General features: G+C 41.3%; 1 protein-coding gene across 4 annotated transcripts in view; it reads right to left on the bottom strand.

Moving 5' to 3' along the window:
* The window catches only part of LOC132542943 (inaD-like protein), a 234205-nt gene that overhangs the window by 119669 nt on the left and 89144 nt on the right, over positions 1–25392 (bottom strand). For all 4 annotated transcript variants that reach the window (XM_060206318.1, XM_060206319.1, XM_060206321.1 and 1 more), the window contains one exon: positions 10967–11039. In XM_060206318.1, the coding sequence (XP_060062301.1) occupies positions 10967–11039 (73 nt within the window). The remainder of the gene's footprint in view (positions 1–10966; positions 11040–25392) is intronic.

Genomic DNA, 25392 nt, shown 5'->3' with positions numbered 1-25392 from the left:
AAGTCATTCCCATTTTCTTCCCTTCTGGTATCCAAAAGTATCTTTTCCTATTGCCCATAGACTAGCCTTAGAGAAAGCTGATCCTTAACCTCTAAGAGTAGTCCTGATTATCTAAACTGGTCTCGGTCCTTTCTGCCAGTGGTTCTGTCAAGAAGAAGTATGCCACCTCATTCTGGCTAATGAGATGGAGAGAGAGGTTCACTGGAGATTTCTGGACAAGGTCATCCTTGATCTTAAAAGAACTGCAAAAGTTCTTATACTTCCCCCAAATTAATGACAAAGTAGGGAAGCTAAATTTCCATAGGCAGTCAGCCCGTGATCAGCCGGACTCTAGCCTTGGGATGAAACTGACAGCGGAAATTACACAGCCAAGTAGAGGTAAAAAGAACTGCTCCTCTGATAGCAAAACTGGGTCCTTGAATCAACAGAACCTGAAACCCAGCCTTGTTCTTAACAGTCTTCCAATGACAGTATAAATATTCCCTTTCGTTGCCCTTGTTTTATTGCTGTAGTTATTATTCTTGTCATTGTTAGCCAGGACAGAGAGAAATGGAGAGAGGAAGGGAGACAGAGTGGGGGAGAGAAAGGCAGACACCTGCAGACCTGCTTCACCGCCTGTGAAGCGACTGCCCTGCAGGTGGGGAGCCGGGGCCTCGAACAGGGATTCTTATGCCGGTCTTTGCGCTTTGCGCCACCTGCGCTTAACCCGCTGGCTACCACCCGACCCCCCGACAGTCTATACATTTACCTGTCATTTCTACTAGTTTGATTAGCTCTTCTGTTAACCTCAGCCAATATTTAAGAGATACTACATAAGACAGAGTTATCAGAGTTCAGATACTGTGTTTATCTTGTTTTTTTCTGAAAGTCAATACCTAGCATCCTGCTAGCACATGAAAAACACTTGTGGGGGCCGGGTGGTGGCGCACCTGGTTGAGCGCACATGTTACAGTGCACAAGGACCCAGGTTCGAGCCCCCAGTCCCCACCTGCAGGGGGAATGCTTTGCAAGTGGTGAAGCAGTGTTGCAGGTGTCTCTCTTATCTCTCCCTCTCTATCACCCCCTTCCCTCTCGATTTCTGGCTGTCTCTAGCCAGTAAATAAAATAAAGATAATTACAAAAAACACACACACTTGGCAACCTCCTGGTTGAACCAATGAATGAACTAAGTCCTTCCTTCCTTCTTCCCTTTCTTTCTTTCTTTCTTTCTTTCTTTCTTTCTCTTTCTCTCTTTCATTCACATTTTTATTTATTATTTGTTGTTAAAATTTTCGGAGGCTCTTGCCGGCCGGGTTAGCTTCACGGGCGGGTAACAGAGACGCGGAGACAACGGCTGGGCAGGGAAGCTGTATTTCTTTATTCAGGAACAACGATTCATAAACTAAGACAAACTGATCACCAAACAGAACTCTGCTGTCTCTTTGCGGCGGCACAAGCACTCTCCCTTACTCTGGAACTCAGGAACCCAGCAACTCTGTCACTCTGGAACTCAGGAACTCTCGAACTCTGCAACTCTTCAACTGTAGAACTCTCTCTTACTCTGTAACTCTGAAACTCTGGCACTCAGGAACTCAGGAACCCTCTCTCGGGGTTCCTTGGGGCGGGGCCAAGCGAAATTAACAGGACTGATGCAATTCTCTTGGCGGGGGAGAACTACCCAATGTAAAGCATACAACAATTATTGGATAGGGACAGAGAGAAATTAAGAGGGGAGGGGTAAATAGAGAGGCAGGGACAGAGAGACACCTGCAGCCCTGGTTCACTACCTGTGAAGCTTTCCCCCTGCAGGCGGAGACCGGGATCTTTACCCAGGCCCTTGCGCACCGCACTATGAGCATTTAACCAGATGTGCCACTGCCTGGCTCCCTGGAGCACTTGTTTTCCTGATGCTCCTTTTCTATAGAATTCTAAAAACTATTACTTCGTAGAAATGAGACGTTTGCTGAATAAGAAATCCCATTAACATCCCTAAACATATTCGGCATCACTTCCATTGAGTTATTATTCATTATATTTACAGAGCTAGAATTTGCGTGCATGTGATTTCCCTGCCCCAGTCAGACTTTTTTCACTCAGAGAGAGAGAGAAAGAGTGTATGTGGCTTCTTCCTCTGGTATGCCGTGGCTCTCCTATGTGGTGCTAGGGTCTGAGCCTGGGTCACATGCATGGCACAGCATCCATTCTCTCTGGTTAGCTATTTGTCTGACTCCGCTGCAGCTAAATTATGACATCTCAAGTGTCATAGGTTATTAACCAAAAGATTATTTACTTTATGAGGGTGACAAATGGACAAATAGAGCCTCTGCATTACATTTACATGATCTAATTTTAAACACCACCATTAGCTGGTAAGCTAGCCTAGAAATAAAAGCACAAGCTTTGCATGAGATCCAAGGTTTGATCCCTGGCATCATACATACCAGAGTTGAGAAGTGTTTGGTCTTTCTCTCATAATTTTTTAAATTAAAAACAAATAAAGAAACAAACACCATCCTGGGGCTATTCTAAATTCAGGCAGGCAAGAACAGTTTGATGTTGGGGCATTCAAATTCACTTGTACATTCAAAAATGCAAGATAAATAAAGGATTTAACATTCTTTTTCTATCAACCGGACGACAGGACAGAAAGAAATCAATACTGCTCATGTTGTCGGGAAGTACGAATTGTTGTACACCACTAATGAAGGGAGTGAGTGGGAGACAGAACAGGTGGAGGAATATATCTCAGGGAATTTTGGGCAATCAGGAAGTCACCATATATAGTAAACCTGCCAAAATAAAGTAAAACAAAATAAAATAAAACAAAATAGGCTAGAACAAATTCTTAGAATTTTAGACAGTGGGTAAGTTCTAGAGACTGAAAAATTCTAAATAAACTCAATCACACCTTCAAAATCCAGTAGTAAATCTATGCAACACTTTCAATGGCCCAGTTTTGTAGCGTATCTGGCTCGTTAAGCTACGAAGAACGCTGAAGAGGCCCCTGTGAGGCTTTGGTATCTAACTGAAGCTTCAAAACAGTGAGTGTTCCTAACTGCACTACAATAAATTGTAGAATAAACCCATGGGTGGCTCTTCGGAATTACTACAAATGGCGACCTCCTTTGGTCTCAGAGAGGAGGTTTCCCCAAGATGGTGGGCGTCCAGCTGATGCCATTCACTGAATTGTGCACGTCTCCTTAGGTGAAGGAAATATCTACATACATCCAAGGATCCCTTTACACTTCTCAGTACAGAAAGTGAGACATTTCAGTCTTTAGAAAATGAATACTGAAGTATAGGAAGCAAATGACTGAAAGAAAGCCTGGGGAAGGGGGAATCAAGCTGTAGCACAGCGGGTTAAATGCAGGACCTGCGTAAGGCTCCCAGTTCAAGCCCCTGGCTCCCCAGCTGCAGGGGAGTCGCTTCACAGGCGGTGAAGCAGGTCTGCAGGTGTCTATCTCTGTCTTCCCCTTCTCTCTCCATTTCTCTCTGTCCTATCCAACAACAACAACAATAATAACAACAATAAACAAGGACAACAAAATGGAATAAATAAATATTAATAATAATAATATGAATACAGAGCCAAGAAGACTGACAGAGGACCTAGTGGGGCTTATATTGTTATATGGAAAACTGGGAAATGTTATGCATGTACAAACTATTGTATTTACTGTCGAGTGTAAAATATCAATTCCCTAATAAAGAAATGAGAAAAAAAAAATGAAAAAGGATACCCTCTGTATCTACAACTACAAATTTTGTCTTAAAAAAAAAATCATAAAAAAAAATCATATCTTGTGATCCGGGAGGTGTAGTGGATAAAGCCCTCTCAAGCATGAGGTCTTGAGTTCAATCCCCGGCAGCACATGTATCAGAGTGATGTCTGGTTCTTTCTCTCTCTCTGCCTATCTTTCTAATAAACAAATAAAATCTTTTTAAAAAATCATATCTCATGCATGTACAAACTACTGTATTTACTGTAAAACATGAATCCCTCAATAAAGAAACAACAACAAAAATCGTATCTCAAACATCACTCGGTCCATAAACATTTTAGTTGGAAGCCGGCACTTCTGTCTCAGAATTGACACATTTGACCTGAACTTCTTACGTACTTACCATCTCATTTGCACACTAACTACATATGTTCTGAAAAGTTCTTCCTGATGAGACTAAAAAAATTCTTGAATCTAACATCGGTGCCTCATTCACTTCCTGTGTATATTTCATTTTGATGTTCACCCTAGGTCTGTCTCCTTCCAAAATCAATGCCCTCTTTAAACTCTGCCATAACCCTCTACACTGAAGCATTTCTCCCATTTTCAGTGACTGGTTTAGTCTGAGATGGCTTCATAGAGGGGATATACTGAAGTCTAAAAATCTATAGTACAGAATTAGGAGGTAGCTCAGACAGTATTCATGGCAGAACACAGGAACTTGTATGTGTGAAGCCCTTGGCTTTGATGCTTGGTCCCATATATGCCTGAATGGCGCTCTGGTCTCTCTCTTTGTCAGAAAATAAATCAATAAAGGGGAGGGGGAGACGGCATAATGGTTATGCAAAGAGACTCTCATGCCCGAAACTCCAAAGTCCTAGGTTCAGTCCTCTGCACCACCACAAGCTAGAGCTGAGTAGTGCTCTGGTAAAAAATAAATAAATCTTCAAAATCTAGATGGAGAGTCAGGCACAAAAGAAGCACAAATTAAGATGCTGGCGATCAGGCGTTTGTTTACTCTCCCAGCAGAACTGAAGTTTACATAAGAGATTTGGGACTTAAGCAAGGCACAGAACAAAACAATGGGGTTCCGACCTGAGAACAGAATGACTCCTGTGTGTGAAGGAGACTTTGAAATACCCCATGAACCAGGAACTCAGAAAACAGGAATTAGTCAGAGATGGAAAAGGAGAGTGGGTCAGCAAGCATGCTTTCCACAGGACAGTTATATCACGGGGGTTTGAAGACTGAGGGATGGATGGTGTCTCACCGACACGCAACATGACTCTGCTAAACTTGGATGGCTGACTGTTTCCCTCTTGCTGAGCTAATAACCACCTGTCCCATGCTGCCTGCTCAGCCAAGGCAGCTCAAAAGAGAACGACCTTTCCCTATGAACACAAGTTGACTGGTTCCACAGTGAACTCTATTTTACAGGTGAAGGAAAGGAAAAGGTTAGTGCTTATTACCATGTGTTCCATAGACTTCACACATCGGTCTCAACCATACTACTAAGAAGTTCTGTTTACCTCTACCGAAACATCTCTCGTAAACATTCAGTAAGTTCAAAACTCTTTTCTGGGCTCCTCCAATATCTTCTACATAAAGTGGTGTGAGTCCATTTTATTTTGGACTCCCCTGCAGGTGAGGAGCCGGGGACTCGAACCAGGATCCTTAAGCGGGTCCTTGTGCTTTGCACCACGTGCGCTTAACCCACTGTGCTACCGCCAGACTCCCCTATTTTAAAATTACTTTATATAAACATACTATTCACCTATAGTTACCCCCAATTAGATAAGAATCTTTAGAGGGGGATTTATGTTTTATTTGAGAGCAGGCTATCCATAAAAGTTAAAATAATTAAGGATGTTATTGTAGGTTGGAGAAACTACATCTTCTAATTCAACAAATGCTTCATAGTTTTCTTGACATTAAAAAATTTCTTTTCAGGAGTTGGGCGTATTGCAGCGGGTTAAGCACAAGTGGTGCAAAGCCCAAGGACCCGTGTAACGATCCTGGTTCGAATCCCCGGCTCCCCACCTGCAGGGGAGTCGATTCACAGGCGTTGAAGCAGGTGTGCAGGTGTCTGTCTTTCTCTCCCTCTCCCTCCTTTCTCCATTTCTCTCTGTCCTATCCAACAACGATGACAACAATAGTAACTACAAAACAAACAAACAAAAAGGGCAACAAAAGGGAATAAAAAATACCTTTAACAGCTAGCACATGCATGATACAGGCAATTCACCCTTCTGAGATTTAAATTCAAGTCTTTCTCATTTGAACTCAATTTCTTCCTTCCTTTTTTTTTTTTTTTTTTTTTTTTGCCTCCAGGGGTTATCACTTGGGGCTTTGTGTCTACACTACGAATACACTGCTTCTGTGGTCATTTTCAATTTGTTTTTCTTTTCCTTTCTTTCTTTCTTTTTTTTTTTTTTGATAGGACAGAGAGAAATTGAGAGGGGAGGGGAAGATAGAGAGATAGACACCTGCAGACCTGCTTCACTACTCGCAAGGCGATCCCCCTGCAGGTGGGGAGCCAGGAGCTCAAACCGGGACCCTTACACAGGTTCTTACACTTTGCATTATGTGGACTTAACCTGGTGTGCCACCTCCCAACCCCCATCAGTTTCTTTCTCTAAACCCATCTTTAATTATACACTAGTTCCACATACTTTTGTTATTTATTTATTTATTTAGCTGGGGGCTTGGTGCCTGCACTACAAATCCACTGCTCCTGGAGGCCACTTTTCCCCATTTTTGTTCTCCTTTCTGTTGTTATTATTGTTATTGTTATCATTGCTACAACTGTTGTTGGATAGGACAGAGAGAAATGGAGAGAGGAGGGGAAGACAGAGAAGGGGAGAGAAAGATAGACACCTGCAGACTGCTTCACTGCCTGTGAAGTGACCCCCCTGCAGGTGGGGAGCCGGAGGCTCAAACTGGGATCCTTACATTGGTTCTTGCGTTTTGTACCATGTGCACTTACCCTGCTGTGCTACTGCCCAGCCCCCTATTTTATTTTATTTTTTAAGAGAAAGAGTAGCAGAGCTCCACTCTTATCTTTACTTTAAAAAAATATTTATTTCTTCCCTTTTGTTACCCGTGTTGTTTTATTGTCGTAGTTATTGTTGTTATTGATGTTGGCATTCTTGGGTAGGACAGAGAGAAATGGAGAGAGGAGGGGAAGAGAAAAACACCTGCACACCTGCTTCACCGCCTGTGAAGCGATCCCTCCTGCAGGTGGGGAGCCGAGGGCTTGAACCTGGATCCTTACTCGGGTCCTTACGTTTTGCGCCACATGCGCTTAATCTGCTGCGCTACCACCTGACTCCCCACTCCATCTCTTGACAGAGATAAAGGTTATTAAATTGCCTTTACAGAAAAAAAAGGCACCTTTATCAAGATTATATGTTCAAGAGCTAATTGGTAAAGCTTAAACAAAACCCACATCTTTAGATTTCTTGCTGGACATTTTATTAATGCACTTGTTCACTCTATTATACACACAACTGGATAAAGTGATTTTTGTTACCTTATTTTATTTTTTAACCAAGTATTGTTGTCTCTTGACTTACAGTGATGCTGAGGATTGCACGTGAGACCTCCAAACCTCAGGTGTGAAAACCTATTATATAGGCATTCATCTCCTTGGCTGGCTTGCTTATTTGTTTGTTTATTTATGTTTTGAAGTGCTGGAGCCTTGTGTATATGTAACTCCACCATTTAAGGGCCAACTTTTACTTCTGTTTTCTTTTTTAAAAAACAGAACACCTTTATTATTATTTTTTGATTGGGGGGAGTAGTGGTTTACAGTAAATACAGTTGTCAATACATGTGTAAAATTTCTCAATTTTCTGAAAAACACTCTCACCCCCAGCCTAGGTCCTGCTCCGCCATCCTGCACCAGGACCGGAAAGCCCTCCCCTCAGAGTCCTTTACTTTCATGCAATAAACTGAACCCCACCTAAGTTGAACTCTGTGGTTCCCTTTTCTGTTATTTCTCATCTTCTGTCCATGAATGAATCATCCTATATTCAGCCTTCTCTTTCTGGCTTATCTCAGTTCATATGATTCTTTCAAACTCTATCCAACTTGAGGTGAGAAGGCAAACTCATCATTCTTAATCGCTGAGTAGTATTCCATTATATGTATAGACCACTCATCTGCTGTTACACACCTGGGTTGCTTCCAGGTTTCAGCTATTACAAATTGTACTGCTATGAACGTACAGATCTCTGTGGATGAGTGTGTTTGATTCCTTAGACTATATCCTCAGGCAATTAGGCAGGAGCAAGGAATTAGAGAGATACAGATTGGAAGAGAAGTCAAACTCTCCCTATTTGCAGATGACATGACAGTAAACATAGAAAAACCTAAGGAATCCAGGAAGAAGCTTTTGGAAATCATCAGGCAATACAATCACGTGTCAGGCTACAAACTTAACATTCAAAAGTCAGTGGCATTCCTCTATGGAAACACTAAGTTAGAAGAAGTTGAAATCCAGAAATTAATTCCTTTTACTATAGCAACAAAACAATAAAATATCTAGGAGTAAACCTAACCAAAGAAGTGAAAGACTTGTATACTGAAACTTATGAGTCACTACTCAAAGAAATTGAAAAAGACACAAAGAACTGGAAAGATATTCCATGTTCATGGGTTGGAAGAATTAACATCATCAAAATGAATATACTACCCAGAGCCATCTACAAATTTAATGCTATCCCCATCAAGATCCCAAGCACATTTTTTAGGAGAATAGAACAAATTCTACAAATGTTTATCTGGAACCAGAAAAGACCTAGAATTGCCAAAACAATCTTGAGAAAAAAGAACAGAACCGGAGGCATCACACTGCCAGATCTCAAACTGTATTATAGGGCCATTGTCATCAAAACTGCTTGGTACTGGAACATGAACAGACACACTGACCAGTGGAATAGAATTGAGAGCCCAGAAGTGAGGCCCCATACCTATGGACATTTAATCTTTGACAAAGGGGCCCAGACTATTAAGTGGGGAAAGCAGAGTCTCTTCAACAAATGGTGTTGGAAACAATGGGTTGAAACATGCAGAAGACTGAAACTGAACCACTATATTTCACCAAATGCAAAAATAAATTCCAAGTGGATCAAGGACTTGGATGTTAGACCAGAAACTATCAGATACTCAGAGGAAACTACTGGCAGAACTCTTTTCCACATAAATTTTAAAGACATCTTCAATGAAATGAATCCAATTACAAAGAAGACTAAGGCAAGTATAAACTCATGGGGACTACATCAAATTAAAAAGCTTCTGTACAGTGAAAGAAACCACTACCCAAACTAAGAGACCCCTCACAGAATGGGAGAAGATCTTTACATGCCATACATCAGATAAGAGGCTAATAACCAGAATATATAAAGAACTTGCAAATCTCAACAACAAAGACAACAAATAACCCCATCCAAAAATGGGGGGAGGACAGAATATTCACCACAGAAGAGATTCAAAAGGCTGAGAAACACATGAAAAAATGCTCCAAGTCTCTGATTGTCAGAGAAATGCAAATAAAGACAACAATGAGATACCACTTCACTCCTGTGAGAATGTCATACATCAGAAAAGGTAACAGCAGCAAATGCTGGAGAGGGTGTGGGGTCAAAGGAACCCTCCTGCACTGCTGGTGGGAATGTAAATTGGTGCAACCTCTGTGGAAAGCAGTCTGGAGAACTCTCAGAAGGCTAGAAATGGAACTACCCTATGATCCTGCAACTCCTCTCCTGGGGATATAGCCTCAGGAACCCAACACACCCATCCAAAAAGATCTGTGTACACATATGTTTTTAGCAGCACAATCTGTAATAGCCAAAACCTGGAAGCAACCCAAGTGTCCAACAACAGAAGAGTGGCTGAGCAAGTTGTGATATATATATATATATATACAATGGAATACTACTCAGGTATAAAAAATGGTGACTTCACCGTTTTCAGCCAATCTTGGATGGACCTTGAAAAATTCACGTTAAGTGAAATAAGTCAGAAACGGAAGGATGAATATGGGATGATCTCACTCTCAGGCAGAAGTTGAAAAACAAGATCAGAAAAGAAAACACAAGTAGAACCTGAACTGGAATTGTCGTATTGCACCAAAATAAAAGACTCTGGGATGGGGGTGGGGAGGAGAACACAGGTCCAAGAAGGATGACAGAGGACCTAGTGGGGAATGTTATGCATGTACAAACTATTGTACTTACTGTTGAATGTAAAACATTAATTCCCCAATAAAGAAATAAAAAAAAAAAAAGAATATATCCCCAGGTGAGGAATTGTGCGATCATAGGATAGGTCCACTTCTAGCTTTTTTTTTGTTAGTTTTTTTAAAAATCTTTATTTGTTGGATAGAGACAGCCAGAAACAGAGAAGGGGGTGATAGTGAGACAGAGAGACACCTGCAGCCCTGCTTCACCACTTGCAAAGCTTTCCCCCTGCAGGTGGAAAGACTCGAGTCCCCGCTCCCCACCTACAGGGGGCAAGCTCTGTGCATGGTGAAGTAGGGCTGCAGGTGTCTCTCTGTTTCTCTTCCTCTCTGTTGCCCCTTTCCCTCTTGATTTCTGGCTGTCTCTATCCAATGAATAAACAAAGGTCATAAAAAATTGATTAATTAATTCCATGTTATCACAGGAATTAAAGTGTTTTGAAACCATAAAGAAGTGCAATTCAGCTATCAAAAAAGAATTTTCGGGGCTGGGTAGTGATGCACTGGGTTAAGCGCACACATTATAGTGCCCCAAGACCCAGGTTCAAGCCCCTGGTCCCCACCTGCAGGGGGGAAGCATCACAAGTGGTGAAGCAGTGTTGCAGGTGTTTCTCTGTCTCTTTCCCTCTCTATATCCCCCTTCCTCTTGATTTCTGGCTGTCTCTATCAAATAAAGATAATAATAAAAAATTAAAACAACAACAAAAAAGAATTTTCTAATAAGTTCTGAAAAGCTCAATTAGTACAAATTGTATATCTAGAAGAAACTATTACAATAATTTGAAGAAAAGAATACTCTAATGATTAAGTTCTAATGTGTTCGGTGAATACTTTCTTATGTTACTTTCTAGGCATACTTCAAATCCTTGCTATTTTTTTTAATAAGAAAAATTCCCTAGTTTAATAAAACCTATGAGTTTGGACTAACACATATAAAAAAATAAAAAACATGTTAGATTTAAAAAATGATCAGAACAAATTCCTTCGAATTCTTTCACTAAGAGCTAATTAGGAGTAAAATTACCTCAAGAGAAGATGGGGAACTTGATGATAGTGGAAAGGGAGCAACAGCCATCTGATTGACTGAATCTTCATTTCTGTGGACAGAAAATAGGTAGAATCAGTATAAAAGAAATGTCAAGAACCTGGCTCAAAGTACAGTTATCACCATTAACCAAATACATGCACAGAGCAAGAATGATGTATATTCATTGAGTATAGAAAACTACTAGGCAGGTGTTGGGCGGTAGTGCAGCGGGTGACACAAAGTACAAGGACTGTCATAAGGATCCCGGTTCGAGCCCCCAGTTCCCCGCCTGCAGGGGAGTCGCTTCACAGGTGGTGAGGCAGGTCTGCAGGTGTCTGTCTTTCTCTCCCCCTCTCTGTCTTCCCCTCCTTTCTCCATTTCTCTCTGTCCTATCCAACAACAATGACATCAAAAATAACTACAACAATAAAACAAGGACAACAAAAGGGAATAAATAAATAAATAAAAATAAAAAAAACTACTAGGTACCAAAAGAAACATATTACTCAAGGATGCTAGAATACAATTATTAGTGACAAAGAACGATGATGCTAGGGTTGGCCAAATTCTGCTTAGTACACCAGATGCTACAAGGGAAAATTTTGGAAAAGTATCAACTATTTCAGCTCTGAGGAGTATACATTTTTCAAACAGGCATGTGTAACCTCTAGGTCGCATTAATGTCTAGAGCATTTTGTTCTCTTAACTGGAAAGGTTCCCAGCCTCCTTACTTGGCTTCTAACTTTGTTCTGCCAAATGAAGCCTGATGGGATGGGATGTCTATAATAGACTCTGCATGGGTGGATACTGAGAGGAGTGAAGGATGGAGAGAGCAGAGACAAAGACAGTGCTTTGTGGGTTAGGTTAATTCCATTCCTCATCATCCCAAGTGAAAGCAGAAGTCAAAACTCCAGCACCACAGTGACAAGAGAGAGAACAACTGTTAGGATACCAGGGAGCTTATTCCACCATGTTACAAAAAAAAAAAAAAATGCCTCTTATCAGGGTTAGGCAATGATGCACCCTGGTTCAAGCCCATGGTCCCCACCTGAAGGGGGGCAACTTCTTGAGCTGTAAATTGGTACCACAAATCTCTCTCTCTCCCTTTCTGTCTTCCCTCCCCTTTTAATTTCTATCAAAACTGCAGGTCTCTCTTTCTCCCTTTCTGTCTCCTCCTCTCCTTTTTAATTTCTATCAAATGAAAATTAAAAAAAGAATTAAGTCATGTTGGGAAATTGTAAGGATGTGGTTGAGCTTGGCAGGGCTTGACCTGAGGGGTGCGTCTATCCTGTCAGTCTCTCTTTCTCTACTGAAAGGTTGAGCAAGGAGGGACAGAAGTAACCCCAAAGGTTTGCCTCGTCTTATCAGACTCCCTGCCTCACAAAGGACCCTGCATTCCTGATACTATGGCCATTAGATAAAAAGAAAGGGGAGATGTCAGGAAATTGTGAGCAGCCTCACATTCCTTAAAACATTAAGCCAGCTCCCCCTGCTCCACCCTGCATTCCTGATACTATGGCCTATCTACATAATCATTCTTTTGCCTGAAAGATCCTCACCCATTCCATTCCTATGATCTATCTTTCAAGACTCCCCCTGCCTCCAGGGTATCATTAATCCCACCAGTTAAAACCCTCGCAACAGTTGCTAAGGAAGTTTCTACCTTCCCAGTGCCCTTTTGCCTTTCTCCACCCCTTTCCTAGCCATTTCCACTTCTGACTTGTCACTTCTGGGTCTGGCCTTTAAAAGCGTTGCTCTCTGATCAATAAAGACACTGCATTGCCTAGCCCGCCACAAGCTTGGTTCCTGAGTCATCTATCTCCCACATCACTGAGTAAGTAGCCAGCCCAGGCTGGCTCCGGTCAAGTTCTCTCCAACCCAGAGAGTATGCACCCGGGAAGAGGCACCTCCACGCTAGCCCGGCAAACCCATAGTTCTACACACACACACACGTACACACACACACAAAAAATAAATAAATCCACACACACACACATACACACACACACAATAAATAAATCTACACACACACACAAAATAAATAAATCTACACAAACACACAAATAAATAAATCTACACACACACACACAAAATAAATAAATCTACACACACACAAAAAATAAATAAATCTACACAAAATAAATAAATCTACACACACACAAACACACACAATAAATAAATACACACACACACACACTAAATATTTAGATAGAGAGGGAGACTAGCCACTACCTAAATTGGAAGGGCACTAGAAATCCAGACTCACTTAAATATTTTACTGTTCACCAGTTGGTCAGATGATCCATTGGCTCATGTTCCTGCTTTGGTGCTTTAATCATATCACTGCCTATATCTGAAATGCCTTTTCTTATTAAATTTATATCACATGCACAAGTTCAATAACCTCAACTAAGCAATTATCCCCATAAATTCCATAATTCACAGATTGTCTATAACAGGTGGGGAATGTCTGACCTGAAGGTGAAATTATCTGTCTGGCTTGCCAAGACACTGCAGCTTTAAAAAATAAAACAAAACAAAGCAAAAATAACTTTACTGGGGGACAGGTGGTGGTGCACCTGGTTAAGCGCACATATTACAATGCCCACGGACCTGGGTTTTGAGCCCCCCCCGCCCCAGTTCCCCCAGTTCTGCAGGAAGAAAGCTTTGCAAATGGTGAAGCAGTGCTGCAGGTGTCTTTCTCCCTCTCTGTCTCCCCCTTCCCTCTTGATTTTTGTCTGTATCCAACAAATAAATAAAGATAATTTTATTTTATAGAACAAAGAGAGTTAAGAGGGAAGGTGAGGTAGAAAGGGAGAGAGAGGGGTCCTGGTGGTAGCACAGTGGGTTAAGTGCAAATGGCACAAAGCACAAGGACCGATGTAAGGATCTTGGTTTGAGCCGCCGTCTCCCCACCGTATCACGTCACAAGTAGTGAAGCAGGTCTACAGGTGTCTATCTTTCTCTCTCTGTTTTCCCCTCCTCCCTTGATTTCTGTTTGTTCTATACAACAACAACAGCAATAACAACAACAACAAGGGCAACAAAATGGGAAAAATGGCTTACAGGAGCAGTGGATGCACGGTGCAGAGATAACACTGGAGGGGGAGAGAGAGAGAGAGAGACCAGCCTGTACTACCTCTTCACCACTTATGCACTTATGAAGCTTTTCCTCTGCTAAGGGGGATCAGGGACTTGAACCCAGGTCCCTGTGCACTGTAACGTATACACTTAACCACATGCCACCACATACTCCCTCAGCCATTTTTTTTTCTTCCCTGTAGGCTATGGGAGCCTGAGGGCTTTTAAACTATCAATAGGCTTCTTAGCTTAATCACTGACTCCTGACCAAGAGATAAAGCAGGGTGTGGCAGAGATAATCCAGTGGTTATGCAAAGAAACTTTCACAGCCCCTCAGCTATGCCACTGAGGTATAGGTCTTCTCCTGAGTTTCCCAGTTAGATCTCTGGATCCCCTGGTGTCCCTCCCTGTCACTGCTCCAGATTCTGAGGGTAGTAGCAATGGAGATACAGAGTTGCACTTGGTGAGTCTCTGGGGAGTCCTCTCCTCCCTTCAGCTGTCCCCTTGTTGGTGGAGCAGACTGGAGATGGTGTCTCAACTGATAAACTGCTGAACTGTTAGCAGTCACTTAATCTCTTCTTAGGCTCCTCTCTCCTCTCTGTCACCAGCCACACGTGTTTGTACTCACGGGTGATTTACTGGGTTCCTGTGGTCATTCTAGTCCTGTCTTGTTTCGGTCCCAGGTGGTCTCCTTTGGTATTCCTCAGCCTTTTTTTTTTTTTTAACAGCAACATTAAATGGTAATTTTTAAGTTGATAATTTTGTATGTCCCCTGAATGATGTTATAAATATTCAAGTGGTCCTTGGCAGAAAAAAGGTTCTCCACTCCTGATCTATACATTGGTTTCTTCCAAATTTACAGCCTGGATCTTTTTATGAGTTTAGTATACGCAAATCCACCTCAATTTTACATTTCCACCAGATGTCTTATAAGTATTTCAAATAAAATAGAGTTCTTTGTCCCACTGAGTCCCTTATGGGGTCATGGTTATCTGCCCTGTTCCCACAGTTGTTATCCAACTCATCAAGGTATTTTGTTGATTCTACCTTTAAATATATCTGACTTCACATCTTTCCAATATATCCATGTGTCAGCCATCATTTCTTTTTCTTTTTTTTACCAGAGCACCAACTCTGGCTTATGGTGGTGTGGGGGATTGAACTACTGAACCTGGGACTTTGAAGCCTCAGGCATGGGAGTCTTTTTTGCGTAACTATTATGTTATCAACCCTCCAAATCACCATTTCTTACTTGAATTTATATAAAATCACAATCTTTTTTTTTTTTTTTTTATGAGAAAGATAGGAGGAGAGAGAAAGAACCAGACATTACTCTGGCACATGCGCTGCCGGGGATCAAACTCGGGACCTCATGCTTGAGAGTCCAAAGTTTTATCACTGCGCCACCTCCTGGACCACAATCACAATCTTTTATTTTTTAAAAATAATTTTAAATAGTGATTTACAAAATCATAAGATAGCAGGGGTATAATTCCATATCATTCCCACCACCAGAATTCTGTATCCCCCCTCTAGCAGAAACTAATAGTTTTCCTAAGGCCACAGATAGGAGTTGACTTTATATCTCTTTTTTTATTATTTATTTATTATTGATAAAGACAGAGAGAAACTGAGGGGGGAGGGGATGTAGAGAGGGAAAAAGACAGAGTGATACCTTTTGAAAATTTTATTTATTCATTTATTGGAATAGAAACAGCCAGAAATCAAGAGGGAAGGGGAGACCGAGAGGGAGAGAGACACCCGCAACACTGTTTCACCACTCGCAAAGCTTTTCCCCTGCAGGTGGGGACTGGGGGCTTGAACCTGGGTCCTTGTGCACTGTATCACGTGCACTCAACCAGGTGCGCTACAACTTGGCCCCCAGTCAAAATTGATAGACAGACTATACAACTTCCATCACAGAACTCCTGTGCTCTCTTCTCCCCATTTACTATGTTCCACTCCAGGTTTTCCTTCTACTTCCTTTTTTTTTTTTTTTACAGGCTGTCTTTTTATTTCTCATTCACCAGTATACTCATTTCATGGCCTTCTCACAACCAATTCTCTTCTGCTCTGCCGTAACCAAAATCCTTTATTTTTCCTCTCTTCACCATAGAATGTCACTTCTGGAAACAAACCTCCCTGAATATGTTATATGTGTGAATTAACTTATACATAGACCAAAGATCTGTTACATTCATATTTGATTAACTGATTTGTATGGACATTTTCATCAACTCAGTCTTTCTTCTAGTAAGAACCTCAAGGTTAGGATTCATGTACTTTTTTTTTTCCTATTAAACCATCTAGGGAAAACACCCAGTGTCTGGCATATAGTTTGTAATATATATATATATTACAAATTATTCTGCAGAGATTACTTTTTTTAAAAAAATATTTTATTTATTTTATTAATGAGAAAGATAGGAGGAGAGAGAGAAAGAACCAGACATCACTCTGGTATATGTGCCACAGGACCTCATGCTCAAGAGTCCAGTGCCTTGTCCACTACGCCACCTCCCGGATCACCAGAGATTACTTCTAAGTAACCAGGCTGAAGTTACAGAATCCTACACTGATATGAATCATTAGTGGATGAGCATAGTGCAGGTAAATTGGTTACTTTTTTCAGATCATCTAACACATGTACTAAACAAAAAGCAAAAGGGAGCAAAAAACTGAAATCATAAAGTAACACAGAGCCACGTGGAGAGTGTGTTTCCCCCCTGACGGTGTTATGAATGTTCTGCAGGCACGCGGCTATGTTAAGAGGTAGCTATCATTTTTCAGGGAGCACAATTCATTGCTCAGCAGTTCACTTCAAAATAGAAGTTATCAGCTTGGAACGTTCCTACTCATGACCACAGAGTCACATAGGCTCCTAAGCTGAATATGGGCCCCAGATCACATCAAATCGATGGCGTTTACAGTCAACAATATTTATACACCTTTCCCATATTTAGGTGCTACTCTCTTCCCTTTTTCCAGCCATGACATGATCTCCTCAAACAATAACTTGGATCCACCTGCATATCAGATTTCAGGCTCAGAGGGAAAAAAAACCCCAAAACTAGTATAGTCACAGGCCTTTTGGAATATAATTAAAATAGGCCTACTAGCTATCTACAAAATGGAGACCCCCCCCCAACTCTTCACCTGCACTATTCCAGCCTTTAGGTTCATGATTAGTCAAGAATTTGTTTAGCTTTATATGTTAACTCTCTTCAGCCACCAGGTTCCAGATGCTACCATGATGCCAACCAGACTTCCCTGGACAAATGACCCCACCAATATCTTCTGGAACCTTGCTTCCCCAGAGCCCTTCCCCACTAGGGAAAGAGAGAGTTAGGCTGGGAGTATGGATTGACCTGTCAACGCCCATGTTCAGTGGGGAAGCAATTACAGAAGCCAGACCTTCTACCTTCTGCATCCCACAATGACCTTGAGTCCATACTCCCAGAGGGATAAAGAATAGGAAAGCTATCAGGGGAGGGGATGGGATGCAGAGTTCTGGTGGTGGGAACTGTGTGGAGTTGTACCCCTCTTATCCTATGGTTTTGTGAATGTTTCCTTTTTATAAATAAAATAAAAATAAACTTTTTCACAAAAATAGAAATTACCAGGGGCAGGGGTAGATAGCACAATGGTTATGCAAAGAGACCCTCATGCCTGAGGCTTTTTATTTATTTACTTATTTTTAATTTTTATTTATAAAAAGGAAATACTGACACAAACCATAGGATAACAGAGGTACAACTCCACACAATTCCCACCACCATAACTCCGTATCCCATCCCTCCCTTGATAGCTTTCCTATTCTTTACGCCTCTGGGGGTATAAGTCCCAGGTTCAATCTCCTGCCAACCATAAACCAGAGCTACACAGTGCTCTGGAACAAAAATGAATAAATAAATAAATAAATAAATAAATAAATAAATAAATAAATTCAAGATAGAAGTAATCAGTTACTCTAGGGTAAGTAATACTCTTTTTTTCTAGTGGCAATTCCCTTTCCCTCATTTCTCCCATTGAATTCCACATCAGAGCTCAACTCTAGCTTAGAGAGTGGAAAGTCAATAGGACTTGTCTGCTCCAGATTCAGAGCAGGGTATATTTGGCAGTAATCAAGCAAATGGCTTTTCATAACTCTTTGAAAGGCTGCTGGCATTAAAAATATGGTCTCACATAAATTCTTATTAGGGAATCATGATTAACTGGGCTAAGCTGGTTCAAGTCAGCCAAGTTTATCTCTTTATAATTTAATGACAGTCTCCAAACTAATATGATGTTAATGGGCTTTAAAGTCCATAATACGTTGTTTTTTTAAAAACAGATATAATAGAAAACCCACAATTACTCTCTCTCTCTCTCTTTTTTTTTTTTTTTTTTTGCCTCCAGAGTTATTGCTGGGGCTCAGTGCCTGCACCATGAATCCACAGCTCCTGGAGGCCATTTTTCCCCCTTTTGTTGCCCTTATTGTTGTAGCCTTGTGGTTATTATTGTTGTTGTTGTCATTTGTTGTTGGATAGGACAGAAAGAAATGGAGGAGGGGAAGACAGAGAGGGGGAGAGAAAGAAAGACACCTGCAGACTTGCTTCTCCGCCTGTGAAGTGACTCCCCTGCAGATGGGGAACCGTGGGCTTGAACCGGGGTCCTTAATCCGGTCCTTGTGCTTTGCGCCATGTGCACTTAACACGCTGTGCTACTGTCCGACCCCCTACAATTACTCTTCATGGAGAAAAGGAAGCTGTTGTAAAGTTACAGTTCATAATCCTTTATAACTCACTTATTAGCGAGTACCTCAGATATCAGTCAAATGGAGGCCTGACATGGCAATGATGTTAAAGAGAAAGAAGCAGGAAGAGGGAAAACGAGAAGAGGGAAGATATTTACATATTAAGCAAGCAGCTAAGCTAAATGTCTCCCAGCAGCCCTCAGACCATTCATACTCTCTGAATTTAATAAGGAATGAAATATGTAAGCTTTATCATGGACAATTCCTTTCCAATGTAACAGAGCTTCTTAGATCTAGGCGCCTATTATAGGACACAAGCAGGAATTCTAGTTTTATTATGTGTCCATGAATATATTTGTCTTTAACAGTCATTGGGAAAGAGGTAATGAAGTTCTACCATAAATAAGAGTGAGAACAATTCCTAGTTTAAACCCTTGGTCTCCACCAGCAGGGAGGAAGCTTTCAGTTGTGATGGTCTACAGGTCTCTCCTTTTCTTTCTCTGTAACTTTCCCCTCCCCCAATTTCTGTGAAATAAAAGGTGGGAGAAAAAACTGGCCATGTGGAGAGGTGGGCAAAAATAGTGACAACAATTTTCCAGGGGACAGAGGAACACTATGCATAAATGTGCTAGCTTTTTAGTCCTATTCTCAACTCTGACACCATCTTCCCAGAAAATGCTTTTATTTTTAAATTTTAACTTTTTTTATTGATTTAATAATGATAGACAAGATCATAGGATAAGAAGGCTACAATTCCACACAATTCCCACCACCAGAGTTCTGTATCCCATTCCCTCCATTGGAAGCTTTTCTATTCTTTATCTCTCTGGGAGCATGAACCCAGATTCATTATGGGGCACAGAAGGTGCAAGGCCTGGCTTCTGTAATTGCTTCTCTGCTGGACATGGGCGTTGGCAGGTTGATCCATACTCCCAGTCTGCCAGACAATATCTACCTGCATGTTAGCTATTGAGCTCAGGCAAAAACTGCTAAACTCATGGGCCACACAGAACATACCTAAAATAGACCTCCTAGTTTCTTCCTACATGAAGACCCCTAGTTTCATTTGCTCTATTCCTATGTTTGGGTTCCTGTTTATTGAACAATTTCCTTTATATTTTGTCACCTTTCAGCCATCAAGTTGCAGATGCTACCATGATGCCATACTGACTTCCCTGGGCAGATGAGCTCATCAGTATGTTCTGAAACCCCATCTTTCCAAAGCCCTGCTCTACTAAGGACAGACAGAAACAGGCTGGGGGGTTATGGATGGAAGTGTCAAAGCTCATGTCTAGTAGAGAAGCAATTACAGAAGCCAGAACTCCCACCTGTTGGTCTGCTTCTAAGACCCCTTCTGTTGCATTGCTTAACTCTGTGGTCTATTTACATAATCATTGCTTTCATTGGTTTAATCCCCACTGGTTGTGGGCTTTTTCCTTCTCCCCACCCCCTATCCTACGTACTTCCTCTTCCTGACACTTCCACCTCAGGAGATATATAGGCCAGCTTTGCAATTAGAGAATAGCAAGATCGAACTGCATTCCCGCTCAATAAAGATTGAACTGTGTTCCCAGCTCAGCCATGAGTCCCTCCCTGGTCATCTCTCTCACACCCGTGAAGCTAGCCTGGCATCTGGCGCCCCGAACTGGGACTGGTACCTTTTGTACCCCATAAAGAATTCTGGTCAATATTCCCAGAAGGATAAAGAATATGGAAGCTTCCAATGGAGCGGATGGGATATGGAACTCTGGCGGTGGGAACTGTGTGCAATTATACCCTGTTACCTTACAATCTTGCTAATCATTATTAATCACCAATAAAAAACTTAAAAAACAAAGCTAGTTGTGCTGTTCTTTTTCCTTCTCCAGACACAGGACACCTGCTTGGGGGAAGCTTCACAAATAAAGCAGTGCTGTATCTTTCTTTCTTTCTTTCTTTCTTTCTTTCTTTCTTTCCATCCTTTCTTTGTTTCTGTCTTTCTTTCTTTTTTTTTTTTTTTTTTAACCAGATTACCAGAGCACAGATCAGCTCTGGTTTATGGTGGTGCAGGGGACTGAACCTGGGATTTCGATGCCTCAGGCACGACAGTCGGTCTGCATAACCATTATGCTATCTACCCCTGCCCATGTCTTGTTTTCTTTCTCACTCTAAAATTCACCTCCCTTCTCAGTTTTTCTCTGTCAACAGAAGCAATGGATTTATGGTCCAGGAACCAAGCCCCAATGATAACCCTGGTGGAAGAAAAAAGAAAAAGAAAAAAAAGCTAATGAGATTGAGTTAAAAGGAAATAACTAAATGATATTAATCATGGAGCAGAAATAAAGCAAAGGAAGAAGTAAACCAAATGAAGTCAAACCACTGGCCTTTTTAAGTTTTGTTTTTTTAAATCTTTATTTGATAGAGACAACTAGAAATAGAGATGGAAGGGGGAGGTTGGGAGGGAGAGAGACCCCTGCAGTACTGCTACACTACTTGCAAAGCTTTCTCCCTGCAGGTGGGGACCTGGGGCTCGAACCCAGGTCCTTGCACATTGTAACATGTGCGCAACCAGGTGTGCCACCACCTGGCCCCCAAACCACTGGCCTTTAAACCTAACAGTGATTTGAGGTTACCAAAGGAAACTGGAGAGACAGCTGTGGCAGAGGCGTAACTTACAAGGGCAGAGGGGATCCCGTGGACTCTGGTATATGGGTATTGATATTTTTTGTAGTGGGTACAGTGTAGTGACATTTTGAAAAGCTCTAACACTGCACTTCTAAAACATAGTCTTGTAAAGCAAGATTACCTCAAAAAAAAAAAAATCAAAATTTAGGTAGGGGAAATAGTATAATGGTTTTACAAAAACTTTCATACTCTAGGCCCCAAAGTCCCAGGTTCAGTTCCCCTGCCATAAGCCAGAGCTGAAAAGTGCTCTGAATAATCATCATCATCATCATCATCATCATCATCATCATCATCATCATCATGGCAGGGTTGTGACACACCCAGTTACGCACACACAGTGCAAAGCACAAGGACCAGCACAAAGATCCCGGTTCGAGCACCTGGCTCCCTACCTGCAGGGGAGTCACCTCACAGGTGGTGAAGCAGGTCTGCAGGTGTCTATCTTTCTCTCCCCCTCTCTATCTTCTCCTCTCTCAGTTTTTCTCTGTCCTATCAAACGAAAAATGTAAAAAAAGGCTGCCAGAAGTAGTGGATTCATAGTGCTAATGCTGGCACCATGTCCCAGCATAACTCTGGAGGCAAAAAACAACAAAACAAAACAAAACAAACAAAAAAGCAAAGAAGCTACTGGTGGAATGGTAGGAAATACTTATAAATCATGTATCTGGTACCTTTATATGCACTTAATATCCTAAATATATAAGTAACTATAATGCAACACCAACAAAACAAAAAACTTAATTAGCAGACAGGGAAAGGGCTTAAAAACATATTTTTCCAAAGACAGTCAGTGACCACACGAAAAAAAAGCACATCATCACCACTCCTTAGAAAAAAAGTTCAAACCAAAATGCGTTCTATATCACACTGATTGGGAAGGCGACTATCAAAAATAACAGAAAGGGGGTATAAGAACTGGTGGAGGTGTGAAGAAATTAGAATCTCTGTTCACTGCTGTGCATATAGGATATGGTGTGTGTATTACAGGAAGACATGATTGTTTCTGAGAAATGTGAAAAGAGCATTACATATGATGCGGTAATTTCACTTCTGGGTGTAAATCCAAAAGCCCTGATGGTAGAATCTCAAAGTGATATTTCTATACTCATAAATCATCATTTACAGTAACCAAAAATATATAAGCAACCTGGGTGTCACTCAACAAATAGATAAGAGAGTAATATATGACACTGGAGTAATAATAATAATAAAAATCTGATACATGGCACAATAGATACGAACCTTGAAAATTTGCAAAGTGAAAAATGCCGGTCAAAAAAAGAGACGAATTGTGTTTTATTCTTATATGATGGATCCTGTCTGGTCAAATTCAGAGACAAAAAGCAGAATGACAAACATACAGAATGTTAGTCAGAAAGTAGAATGGAATAGGAGGAGAAGGCAAGCGGGGCCCAGAATCTCAGGTTTGTTAAAATATAAAAATTCTACATAAAGGTAATGGTTGTATAGCAGTGGAAGTGTACTTAATGCCGTTAAATTGTACACTGAACAACTAAGATAAAAAATTGTGCTGTGTGTGATATACCACAATTTAAAAAAAGTAGCCAAGAAGAACAAAAACTTCGAGTTATAGGAATATGCTGGAATTACTAAGATTCTCACTTAAAATTATTATTGTCCAAGAGAACATTTTAGGATTGTCACTTGGAAATTCATTTTCATTCATCTCATAGGATTCTATTTTTTGCCAATAAAATAGTATTATATCAAAAGCAGAATTCTGTGTAGGAAAGAAGGCTGGATTGCAGCAGAAGTTTATGTAGTTTTTTTTTTTTTGATAACCAGTTCTAAAATGATTACAGTTACAATGTCATGCCAAATACTTCCTTTAGTAGCATTCTCTCTCTCCCCCCATCTGCCCTTCCCCCTTCTCCCCCTCTTTCCCTCTCTCTCTCTCTCACACACACCACAAAAAAAAAAATTGAATAAATGAGGAACACATGAACATAACAGACCTGGCACGATGGCTATAGTTTTCTGATTAAATACAGTCATTGAAACACTTCAAGAGAAAACATAGTTTCTGCATTTGCAACACCAATTGGAACACGACAGTGAATTAACATTTTGCCAGGAAATTTCCATGTAAATGGACTAGAAATAACATATAAAACCAAAGTGAGCCAGTGAGTCCTGGAACCCCACCTCCCCAGAGCTCTACCCCATTAGAGAAAGATAGAAACAGGTTGGGGATATGAATACACCGGCCAATGCCATGTTGAGCTGAGAAGCAATTACAGAAGCCAGACCTTCCACCTTCAGCTCCCCATAAAGATTTTTGGTCCATACTCCCAGGGGGATAAAGAATAGGGAAGCTTCCAATGGAGAAGATGGGATATGAAACTCCAGTGGTGGGAAATGTATGGAATGGTACTCCTCTTATCCCACAGTCTTGTCAATAATTATTAAATCACTAATAATAATAATAAACCAAAGTGAGTGATTATATTGCAATGAGAACAAAATCCCTTTCTAAAAAGATTCCTGGGAGTGGGACGGTAGCAGAGCAGGTTAAGTGCACGTGGCGCAAAGCGTAAGGGCTGGCATAAGGATCCCGGTTCAAGTCCCCGGCTCCCCACTTGCAGGGGAGTCGCTTCACAGCCGGTGAAGCAGGTCTGCAGGTGTCTATCTTTCTCTCCCCCTCTCTGTCTTCCCCTCCTCTCTCCATTTCTCTCTGTCCTATCTAACAATGACAACAATAACAACAATAATAACTACAACAACAATAAAAAAAAACACTCAAGGGCAACAAAAGGGAAAATAAATTAATTAATTAAAAAAAAAAGATTCCTGAGCCTACCATAACTGTACAGAGGAAATCATTTCCAATTGGAATAACCAAAACAGCTGAGTATGCTGGATCTGAAATAAACACCTAACAACAGTGGAATCTGAACTTTATTTACTCAGCAATCCAAACAATGTCAATCACTAATGAGGACTGCTGGGAGAAACTCAGCATCCAGACCCACTTTTATAAAGGTGGCCCCAGGCCATTTCTGAAAAACTGTTGCCAGCTGTGCAGAGGAAAAAAAAAAAGTAGTTTATCAAATAGAATATTTGGAAGTGCTGGTTGACAGGAGGACTGAAAATGGGGAGTTTAAGAACAGACGTGACGGGGCTCAGGAGATGGTTCCCCCAGAACACACACCTTACGATGCATGAGACTCTGTTGAAAGTTCTGGTACCATCGGGAGCACCGCCACACCAGGGGAAGCTCCACAGATGAAGGAGCAGTGCCATGACTACTCACTGAAAAAGGCAGCCAGACAACAGTGGAATCATGCATTCAGGAACTGGGTGGTGGCGTACCCGGTTGAGTGCACATGTTACAGTACACAAGGACTCGGGTTCATGCCTCCAGTCCCCACCTGTAGCGGGAAAGCTTTACAAGTGGTGAAGTAATGTAGCAGGTCTCCCCCCCCCCCCGTTCAACTTCTCTCTGTCTCCATCCAAAACAAATAAAATAATAAAAAATAATGCATCTTAGGGGTCGAGCAGTAGCACAACGGGTTAAGCGCATGTGGTGAGAAGTGCAGGGACTGGTGTAAGGATCCCGGTTCAAGCCCCCGGCTCCCCACCTGCAGGGGAGTCGCTTTACAGGCAGTGAAGCAGGTCTGCAGGTGTCTGTCTTTCTCTCCCCTTCTCTGTCTTCCCCTCCTCTCTCCATTTCTCTCTGTCCTATCTAACAATGACGACATCATTAACAACAACAACAATAACTACAACAACAATAAAAAAAGCAACAACAAGGGCAACAAAAGGGGGGAATTATTTTTTTAAAAATAATGCATCTTTAATATTTTACTTTGGATATTAAAAAATAATGCATCTTATATCCTAATGCTTTTCAGCCACCAAGTTACTGATGCTACCATGACGCCAAGCTGACTTCCCTGGGCAGACGACCTCACCAGTGCGT

This window comes from Erinaceus europaeus, chromosome 13 (genome assembly GCF_950295315.1).
Source record: "Erinaceus europaeus chromosome 13, mEriEur2.1, whole genome shotgun sequence".
NCBI classification, from domain to species: domain Eukaryota; kingdom Metazoa; phylum Chordata; class Mammalia; order Eulipotyphla; family Erinaceidae; genus Erinaceus; species Erinaceus europaeus.
This window is presented reverse-complemented; position numbering and strand designations above follow the sequence as displayed.